Source organism: Carya illinoinensis, chromosome 11 (genome assembly GCF_018687715.1).
Source record: "Carya illinoinensis cultivar Pawnee chromosome 11, C.illinoinensisPawnee_v1, whole genome shotgun sequence".
Taxonomy (NCBI): domain Eukaryota; kingdom Viridiplantae; phylum Streptophyta; class Magnoliopsida; order Fagales; family Juglandaceae; genus Carya; species Carya illinoinensis.
Genome location: NC_056762.1, coordinates 3,978,293 through 3,989,196, shown reverse-complemented (window position 1 = coordinate 3,989,196; position 10,904 = coordinate 3,978,293). Strand labels below are relative to the sequence as shown.

At 37.4% G+C, this 10,904-nt stretch overlaps 1 protein-coding gene and 1 pseudogene across 1 annotated transcript; one reads left to right on the top strand and one right to left on the bottom strand.

The window, feature by feature from the left end:
* The first annotated feature begins 1,117 nt into the window (after nt 1–1,117).
* Nucleotides 1,118–3,335, top strand: LOC122281896 (annotated as a pseudogene).
* A 1,163-nt stretch (nt 3,336–4,498) lies between these two features.
* Nucleotides 4,499–6,686, bottom strand: LOC122281895 (plant UBX domain-containing protein 10-like). Its single transcript, XM_043093758.1, has 4 exons — nt 5,950–6,686; nt 5,386–5,559; nt 5,095–5,292; nt 4,499–5,016 (listed from the first exon to the last, which is right to left on the bottom strand). The coding sequence occupies exons 1-4, from the start codon at nt 6,478–6,480 to the stop codon at nt 4,789–4,791; spliced, it is 1,131 nt and encodes a 376-aa protein (XP_042949692.1). The 5' UTR covers nt 6,481–6,686; the 3' UTR covers nt 4,499–4,788.
* Between the last annotated feature and the right edge of the window lie 4,218 nt (nt 6,687–10,904).

Here is a 10,904-nt window from a genome sequence, read left to right as displayed (position 1 = left end):
GGACATTAATAGTTTAATTTAGTACTTAAATAATTGATTCTTAACTAATTTAGAATAAAATAAAATAAAATCATTATCTATTAAAATTAGAATAAAATATTAGTTGAAATGTGAAATAGTATACCTTTAAATTTGAAAAAAAAAAAGTAATAATTACTGTAGTTCAAAACTTTCTAAATACCTCTTTGATGAATCTAATATAGATTCATTTTAAATAAATTTATTAAAATTTGAAAATGCATTGACTTTTGATGAAGTCAATGCTAGTGCTATGAGCATTTATAATAGTTTAACTATTTTCAAATCTAAAATTTAAATAAAATATGGGGTTTTTGTTAAAGTGAAAGTTATTGAAGAAATTAGAATATATTGTATTATTTAAAATAATAATATAATATTATATATTTTAATAACAATATTTTTTAATAATTATTTTTTATATTTTATAAATACATTTCATATATTAATCAAGCATTTACTTTTCATTTAAAATTATTGTTTCACAACTATTTCTTTCCTCAATCTAATTATCTAACATAATATTTTTAGAATAAAATATTCTTTTAAAAATAAATAGTAGCTGGCCAAATTTAGAGAAAGAAATGACTTTAATATAACTCAAAAGTAGAGTCTTTGAATTTTGACTAGTCCAATATAGATCACTTTTACTCAAATTAGTTAAGTATAAAATTAGTTAATTTTGAATCAAACTAGTCCAATATATTCATTGTTAGAGTATTACTAAGTATAAATTTAGTGTGTGTGCAAGTCGGTGTATTTAAAAAAAAAAAAATTATTATTAAAAAATTAATTTTTTTACATATATATATCATATTTACTCATTTATTTGACTTGCATATCTATTACTGATAAATAATTTTTATATCAAATTAATTGTAATAAAAATTCACTTCAACAGTTCCGATTGTGGTCTGTAATATTGTTTACATAAATTATTAATTTATTTTCTGTGATTGAAACATTAAAAAAATATTTTGTATCAATGTGTATTAGAATGATCAATAATTTATTCTTTTCTTTTTTTTTTGAATTTTTTTTAAATTAACAATTTATTCTATTTGTTTTAGATCGTTTTGATCAATATATCGGATTTAGTAAGCATTATACACAGTGCACGCATATATTTCTGCTTCTGTTCACTTCGTCGTGTTGGAGAATCAAAGGAAGATGGAGATCCGGAGGTGGATGGTACTGTTGCTCTGTTCGGTGTCTCTGGGTCTGTGCAACGCAATCGAATCGCCGCAGTACACGGTGGTTCACACGGAATCGGACTTCGAGATCAGACTCTACAGAGACTCCACTTGGATGTCTGCTCCCGTTAAAGACATCTCCTTCCGGAAGGCCACCAAACTGGGTTTCCATAGGTGATTACTTTAATTCCCTTTCTTTGGTTGCTGATGGAGATTAAGGAATATATAACTATTGGGAGGAAATTCCGTCTGTTTCTGTAGTTCTCCTTGTCGTTCTGTAGGTTGACTTGAGTTTTTGGTTTCTCAATTGAATCTTAATTCTCGTCTAGATATAAGGTTTGAATTTTCAGGGACCCAATCAATGATAAGTCATGTAATTCAAGAATTACTTTCCTTTTCTCTGACTCGGTTTTCTCGGAAACCAAAGAAGTAGTTGTAAATTATTTACTAGCAAAAGAAAAAACTGTTAAAGCGTGCCTCTCACAGCATTAATGTCAATTTCATCTTTTATGTATCGTTTTATATGTTTCTCTCGCCAATATCATTTTGTATATTTGATTGCGCCATATGTGTCTATATTTAGGGAATCTCAGTCTTTTAGCCTGTGATGTTTTATTATTGTTGGTACTCCCGGATGATGAGCTCTTGGCTCTTGAAACTTGACAAGGGATGGTAACAAATTCAAAAATTATTATTTTTTAACCACATCCAAAATTGTGGAATGTTGTAGCTACTGAGAACCATGTTAGCCGTAGAGTTGCAGCTTTCTCGATTAAGTTATTTAGGTTAGTTTGCCATTTTATCACTGTGTTCAAACTTGACTAAATTCAAATTGCTAGTCCAACCTTTTGTTTTTGGCCAGAACCAAGTCAACCCTAAAAACAGCCAAGTTTATGGTGCAGAAACTTGGGGAAAGAACAAGCATTTTATATGTACTTGTTTGGTTTAGAAATCTGAAACAAAAGGTAAGCTAATTGGAGATGGTTTTAAATGTTGTCCTAAGGACACACAAAATGACGGTGACGATATCCTACTTCAATGGTGACTATGGGCATTTTAATTCTCGTCTATCCATGACCAGGACTGGAGCTGTCAAGAGCAGCCTCTTCCCTAGTCATAACAACGAGATACAACCTACTTCAGCCGAATTGATACCTTAATTGTGCAGATTTTGTGTGACATCAGAATGAACATAGAATATATCAATAGGGAACATGTGGTTTGTTTCTAACATGGTATCAAAAATGTCCTGCAGGTATTATGAGAGTGCAGGTTTACAGTTTTAGTGTTGATGGTGATTTTGGGTCCCCATTTCATTATTATGTTCTAAAATCCTTTTGTATTGTTTATTCTAGTTTTGGATATTTTCATTTTACTAGATATTTACTGGTTGTTCATCTTACAGGCTGTTCCAGTAAATCCAAGGTGCCAATCTGAATTTTTCCCGGATCGCAATGACAGCTCCAGTTTTGACAAGCATAGTCCGAGAAGCTGGCCCCCTACATTCATCAGCCTATATCGTACGATTTTACTTGCCCGTAAAGTTCCAAGCTAGCCCTCCACTCCCGCTCTCAGAGCTGAACCTGAGACCACGTTCATGGGATAGTCGTTGTATTGCTGTTAGGAAGTTCTCTGGATTTGCTAGGGATAATAACATTGTTGAAGAGGCAGAGAAACTTGGCATTAGCTTGAACAGATCTCCATGGGCAAATTCAACTTCTTCTGAGAGAAGTAATGCCTACTCGATTGCACAGTACAATTCCCCATTCCGCATAATCGGGCGTGTAAATGAGGTTTGGGTGGATATTGATGCATCTGGATTAGATGGCTGTAAATCCAGTGGATTAGCTACATACTGAACTGTGGCATAGGTGGGCATGACTGCTCAAGTTTCCCCCCTATGTGGTTGGAGCTAATGACACGTAAATTAAGTTACTGTGTTTTGAACTATCTGTCTGTATGTATCAATAAACATTTGTGCAGTAGACACGGCTCTTTTTTGGTATGTGTATATTTTGGTTTGCCACTTGTTAATATGCCCTCTAGGCTTCTATGGAGCCTTCTTAAACATTTCTTGTAATTATTATTTGTCACATAATAGGATCTTTGAGTTTAATTCATCAATTTTTGTTTAAAACAAAAGAACCCTAAACTACTATGATTAGAAGAAGTATTGGCATATGTGAAGAAAATTGGTGGCGAGAAATGATAGTTGCAGTCGTGAGTACGCAAGCGCCATGCAATCATCTTGAAAAAAAGTTAATAAATGTAGGACTCACATGAAAAGAAATTAATTTTTTAATATCAATTGATGGCACGTAGCATTTTTCTCATCTCTATGTCGAAAGCCTGCCCTACAGATTGGAGTTCCTATCTCTACTGCCTTTTAATTGGGAAGACCATAAATATAAATAAATGAATAACATTTGGATTCCCACAACAACTGGCGGATTCCAAGTAGTTCATTTGTGCGGCTTTCGATGCATTCATCAAAGTGATGGTGAAATTCTACGTTCTAGGAAAGTTTGAGCATTCTGCTTAATTTTGTAGGCTATATTTATGTTCCTCTAGAGACAAGAAAAAAAGATGATATCTATATTCTTCATATTCCCACTCTGGTTCCATTTTGTTGGCTGATATTTTTTTTCTTTTTTCCCTTCTACTTTTCATGTGGGTTTAGTCATAGCTCCAATCACAATTCATAATTGATAACCACTGAACAGAGAAAAACAGAGATTTCTTTGAAGAACAATTCATAATTGATGCAACTGTTGCGATAAACCACAATGCTATGGAACCTAAAGGTTCATGCGCCGCTCTTCGTACAGATAACAGTTTTCTGGACGAGATTTATGTCCATGTAATAAGTTTTAGCTCTATCACAGATTAATATATCTGCTTGTTAAATCAGTTATTTATGAAGGGAGATTCTTCTTTCAGCTCGGTTGAAGAAGTTATTTTGAAAAAAAAGAACAAGTTCTCTTGAGCTTAGATTGAATTTTTCTAAGCAAGTAAAGAAATCTTTACAATTAGTTAAATGCTTGGGACTTCATCTCATAAGACTGAAGAATTGGTTTGTATCTCTTTCTTGCCCTTGAGGCCAAATTAGGAAAAAAACTACGCTATTTTCTTTCTAAACAATAAAGAACTTCTTTTAGTTCTTATTTTTTTGGTTGTTTTCCTCAATTAGAAGGCATGTTGGACGAATCATTAGAAATCTCAAGTCAAGACTAACCTCAATGGGCAAGTGAGATGTTGCACAAATCATTAGAAGCTTCAAAACTATATAAGAAAGTACTTCTTTTATAAAACTAAATATATGGTGGGATTATCATCCCCTCATAGACTGCATATATGATGTCACCTAGACCTCATTGTCGGCTAGGACCTTTGTTTTAAAGGTGAACTTTTTCTTTGTAGCTGTGATCAGCAGTTTTGGCACTTATTCGACTTTCGTGCAATGCCCATATTACAAAAGAACATCAATGAGGTGACAAAAGTGAAGAAAAGCATATTGTCTAGAAAAGAAATACTGGATAAGTTCTTGGTCAGTACATGCACTGACCTTGGCTGATCTTTACAGAGGTTCCAAGAACAGGCTTGCTCTAGGATGGAGGCCAGAGTCTCTGAGAGTCATGCCCATCTGATCCACACCATAAACTTTTCTAGGGAAGCTTGATATCAATCTGTAGTTTCCAATACCAGCAAGGCCTAAGGAATCTATGTATCTGTATATTGATTGGACCTTGTCTGTGCTTGCAAAGCTCTGCTCTCTTCTTTCTCCACTCGGAAACCTAATCAAAATCTGAATATGACAGGCATGATTATACCTAATTAACGCTCTATTCAGTTGAATAAATATTTTTCCAGAACAAGTATATACCTGGGTAGCTTGAGGAGGATCATCATTTCCCCTCTTTGCAACTTCTTTATGGTGGGTTTCTTTTGTAATGGCAACCTCCTTGACTTTACCGTTCTGTTTTTTACTGTTCCTGAGGTTGACATAACTTGCTCTGGTAGGAGCTTCTGCTGGTTTCTGAACTCTTTCTCCTGGACGTAAGTTCTTGAGTTTTTCCTTTTCCTAAGATGGGCAAGAAGGTTGGGTTAACTGTCAGTTTGATGCCTTAGAATTGTGACTGAGTTGGGCCTAATTGCATATTAAATAGATACACACCCTGTCTATCTGTAGAGATGCCATATACGCTGCGTCTTGTTCTTCTCTAAGGCGACGATCTGCTATCATCTTTTCTTCCAGCTTGGCCCTTCCACTGCCAAAAGCCAAACCTTGCTCCTCCACAGTCCTCTGCAGAATCCCCACCAGTTCAGCTGGTGAAATTGGCCCTTCCATCTAAACTTGGACAGAACAGTTAGGAAGCTCAAGCATCATACCGATCATTGGATATATTGTAATTAGACGCGGCAGACAGGAACATAAAAATGTAAAATGTGTGTGCGACGGAGCCATGGCACACATTCTATATTTGCACTAAGCTGAGAGATAGGAGTTCATCCCCACTATATGCTACTACTAGAGCACAACCAAAAAGTGATCTATCATTGATGACTGCAACCTTTCAGTTTTTATATATTGCTATAACCACTACCAATTACTATTCTATTTTTATATATATTTCCATTACTACTGCTTCTTCTGGAAGGTCAAATGAGCACGAAGAAACAAAAGTCTCAGATTCTGTACAGAAATGAAAGAGGAATGTAACCCAGAATTCCAACTAACCTGTTGCAGCACTGCTATGCTATCACCAGGGGCAGGAGCTATTACAGCACAGAATGGGAAGCTGGTAGGCATCAACATTGTAGCCATTTGCAGGCCCTCTCCTCTGTTTGCCAGTGCTCCCCAGCAAATAAAATTAGCATCAAGAAACTGTACCGCCAATTCAGAAGACAAAGTTTCTCTACAGAAAGGGGGCGTGAAAGGATGTTCTGGTGAGTGGAGATACATAAACATGAACTTGTGATCATCTTCTGCTAACTTCAGAGCTGCCATGAACCGACAAGCGTAGAAAAAGGGATGGTAGGATCCATATTGCTGCTCGAAACTGGCTAGGAATTCCCACTCTTCTGCACCGACGATGGGCTCCTCTGGATGTTGTGCTGGATGGTTCAATGGTAGATGTTGATTTCTTCTACCCACCATTGCTCTTGAAAAACCCGCTATAATGTTCCTGGGAAGGCTTACCATCCGGCGTACAATCTCATTGCAAAAAGCCTCTGCTGCTCTCCTGTTTTCCCTCGAAGTGGATGACATTGTTCCCTACACACTCCCGCAAAGACAGCCAAAAACTGAAAAACAAAATAAGTTATGGAGTGAATGCCTATTCTTGCTATTTGCTTTCTAGAGCGGTCTGAGATGATGTTGTGACACAGTACAGCCTCTTCAAGTAATATCGGGTTATCGAGAAAGATTCGACATGGCCATCAACTTCATAACAATCCTTTTTTTTTTTTTTTTAGTTGTTAAAGAGGGACGGGAGCATTAAAAAAGAACGAGAAGATGCCTCTTCTTTTTGGGCTTCTACAGAGCTCAAAGAGGATGCTTTGCTTATGATGCAATCCACCCCTTAATTCTGGAAGAGACTCATGTAGTGGTTGGCCATCAATGCATACGTGTTTAGATTATCTAGAATATGACAAAGCCAAAAATTTATGTGCTTCTTAATGAAGAAAATGGACCAAAAGGGAATAATATTTTCTATTAACTCGATAAATCTGTTACAATACAGCTTGATGTATATATACTAGTATCTCTTCTAAATAAGAAGATTACAAGAAAAGGAAAGTATATAATTATGATTAGGAAAGAGTAAATAAGTCAACTAAATCAATTACAATTAACTACAATTAATTAGCAGACTGGTATAGAAACAGGACTTGATCATCGTGGTCTGTCTTTCCAAGAATGTAGCCTTCTGTCCAGGCCAGTGATTAAGGCTCCATTGTCCAGTTGTATATGGCCTTGAATGGGGCCATCAGTCAAGCCTTCATCTGAGGCTGAAAGTTTTGGAGCTGAAGATTCTGTAGCTCCTCTAGATACTTTAACATCTCCCCTCAAGCTGATGGGTGAAGTAGTCACCTTCAGCTTGCCTCTTAGCAACAGGAAGCGTGCTGTGGTGAGTCCCTTTGTAAAGATGTCTGCAACTTGATCAATTGTTGAAATATATCTAGTTGTGATGTCTCTGTTGACAACCTTTTCTCTGATGAAGTGATAATCTACTTCTATGTGCTTTGTTCTTGCATGGAAAATAGGATTAGTTGCCAAAGACAATGCCCCCAAATTGTCACACCAGAGGGTAGGAGCAGTAGTTATAGGGACCTGAAGCTCTTGAAGGAGCATTCGTATCCAAAATAGCTCAGCAGTGGTAAGTGCAAGTGATATGTACTCAGCTTCTGTGCTGGATTTGCTGACTACATTTTGCTTCTTTGCACTCCAACTGATGAGACATGGCCCAAGGTATATGGCATAGCCTGTTGTAGACCTCCTATCATCTGGGTTTCCTGCCCAATCTGAGTCACTATAGGCATTGAGGGTGAGAGATCCTTGTGTAAACATGAGACCATGGTTGAGGGAGCCTTTGAGATATCTCAACACCCTTTTAGCTGCTGTCCAGTGTGCAGATGTGGGATTGTGCATGAATTGGCACAGTTGATTGACTGAGAAGCTAATGTCTGGTCTTGTTAAAGTGAGATATTGTAATGCCCCAACAAGCTGTCTATACTCAATAGCATTCTCTAAGGGATCTCCATGATGTTCTGACAGTTGTGATCCTGCTGGAAGGGGTGTTTTTGCAGGTTTAGCTTCTGTCATTTTGAATCGAGAGAGAAGATCTAGTGTGTACTTGGACTGTGAGAGCAGCATGCCATTAGGCATGTGTTGAGCATGAACACCAAGAAAGAAATTGAGGGAGCCAAGGTCTTTCATAGCAAAGTGATACTTGAGGCTATGAATCAATCGTGTCATAGCTGAAGCATTATTGCCTGTAAGAATAATGTCATCTACATAGATCAGTAGAAACAAGTGAATGTTAGACTGATGAAAGATAAACAATGAGTAGTCCACTTTGGATTCTTGAAAACCAAGAGCAATGAGAGTATTCGCAAGCTTGTTAAACCAGGCTCGGGGGGCTTGCTTAAGTCCATAAATAGATTTTTGCAGCTTGCACACATGATGAGGGTATTGTTGATCCACAAAACCAGAGGGTTGTTCCATGTAAACTTCTTCCTCAAGAGTGCCATGGAGAAAGGCATTGGAAACATCAAGCTGTCTCAAGGGCCAGCTGAAATGGACAGCAATAGCCAAAATGGTTCTAATGGTTGACACCTTAACCACTGGACTGAATGTCTCAGTATAATCAATCCCATCCTTTTGTTCATACCCCTTAGCTACTAGTCTAGCTTTGAACCTGTCAAGTGAGCCATCAGCCTTTTGCTTCACTTTAAAAACCCATTTATTGTGAATAACATTCTTGTGAGAGGGTCTTGGGCATAGGATCCAGGTTTGGTTGGCCAAAAGAGCCTCAAATTCTTCTTGCATGGCCTGTGTCCAGTGTGGTGATTTGATAGCTTGAGAAAAAAGATGAGGTGTGGTTGGCAGGGTGATATCTGAAGCTAGTGTATGTAAGGCCATGGGAGGATGCTTAGTGGCTTTGTAAACTTTGTAATCTGAGAAGTTCTTGGGTTTCCTAGAACCATCCATAGACCTAGTTGTCATATGATGTGTAGGTGCTGTTGTGGGTTCAGGAGGATGAACAACAGTGATTGTTTCCTCGATTTGAGGTGGCTCAGGTACTGAAGAGACTGCTAACTCTTCCTCTTGTGATGATTTTGGAAGGGAATTGCTAAGTGTATGATTTTGTGATGAAGGTAAATGTGGTGCAGCAATGAGAGAATTTTCAGACACAGAAATTTGTGTTGATGCAGTGTGGTGCAAAGGAAAAGTAACATCATTAAAATGTAAAGGTCTAACCTGTTGAGGAAGCACTCTTACATTAGGCATAGGTAGAGATGGTTTCCAGTCCTGAGCAGGAAAAGATTGCTCATCAAACACTACATTTTGACTGATTAGAATTTTTCCAGTCAAGGGATCAAGGCACCTATATCCTCTGTAATTTGAGCAATAACCCAAGAAGATGCATTTCTTAGATCTATACATGAGCTTGTGATTGTTATAAGGCTTGAGGAGGGGATAACAGGCACAACCAAAGATTTTAAGGAGAGAGTAATCAGGAAATTTATTGAGTAGCTTGAAATAGGGACAATTGTTGTTTAACACAGGACTGGGAAGTCTGTTTATGAGGTAAACTGAGGTGTTAAAGGCATCAACCCAGTATGTATTTGGAAGTTTGGACTGAGCTAGAAGAGCAAGGCCCATCTCAACTATGTGCCTGTGTTTTCTTTCTGCAAGACCATTTTGCTAAGCTGTGTAAGGGCATGAAATACGATGGGTTATGCCATTAGAGAGGAGGAATTCTTTGAACTGATTGGAGAGAAATTCACCCCCACCATCAGATTGAAAAGCCTTTATTTTTCTGGACAACAGATTTTCTGCTAAACATTTGAACTTGACAAAACATTCAAAAGTTTCAGACTTGTTTTTCAGAGGATAGATCCAAGTGAACCTAGAGAAATTATCAATGAAAGCAACATAGTATTTGAAACCATTTGTAGAAAAAATAGGAGATGTCCACAAGTCTGAATGTATTATTTCTAATGGTTCCATGGTTACATTGACAGAATCAGAGAAAGGAAGTGTTTTTGCTTTAGCCAATTGGCAAGCTTCACACATGACAACATTTTTATTGGACTCAATGATAGGAATATGAGCAAATTCTTTGATTTTATTCAAGACAGGAAAAGCAGGATGTCCTAGTCTACGATGCCAAATAGTAGCATTGGCTGAGATTCCAAGAAAACTTGTGAATTTCCTGACTTTATTGGTTGACTTGGAGAGTTGAATAGGATAGAGCCCATCTCTACTTTGTCCTTGCATAAGAGTCTGGCCTGTGAGGTTGTCCTTTACAAAAAAATGACTGTCAGTAAGCTTAAACCAACACTTGTTATCAGCACAAAATTTTTGAATGGAAAGAAGATTTGCTGCTGCATTAGGACAGTGCAGAATGTTATTGAGCTTAAAAGGTTTATGGGAATGATGAACCAGTGTTTAGAATTGATAAACCTGAACCATTCCCCACAGCCACTTCTTCATCGCCCTTAAATGGTTCTTGCAATGTGAGATTGTCCAAAGCAGCAGTAACATGGTTATTGGCACCACTGTCAGCAAACCATGGTTGCTCATCAGCTTCAGTGACTGTAGTATTCATCCTAGCAGCCATGGCAGCCAGCTGAGAAGGAGGATGCCTTCCTTGATAGGAGTAGTTCATTCTGTTGTAACAGTCCAATGCTTGGTGTCCTAACTTTCCACAGATTTGACAAGGTCCTCTTTGAGAATTGGAATGATTGGACTCAGATTTAGGTCTTTGTCCTTCAGATTTCTTAGAGGCAAAGGGTTGTCTCTGCTGTCCTTGCCCAGTGTTCTTCCCTTTGTAATTAAAATATTTGGGTTTTTGAGTATAGAGAGCAAAGTTGCCTGATTGAGACTCAGTGTTCTGTTGGTTGGGTTGATTTCCTAAAAGAATCTCATGGTTAAGCAGTTCTGCTTGAAAATCTTCAAAGGAC

Bases quoted from the DNA above. Each gene is read 5' to 3' on its own strand.
- LOC122281895 (XM_043093758.1), bottom strand. From the start codon at position 6,480: ATGTCATCCACTTCGAGGGAAAACAGGAGAGCAGCAGAGGCTTTTTGC. The intron at 5,293-5,385 runs GTGTGTATCTAT...TGCCCATCTTAG, and splicing joins CATCTCTACAGATAGACAGG to GAAAAGGAAAAACTCAAGAA. The intron at 5,017-5,094 runs GTATATACTTGT...TGTCATATTCAG, and splicing joins ATCCTCCTCAAGCTACCCAG to ATTTTGATTAGGTTTCCGAG.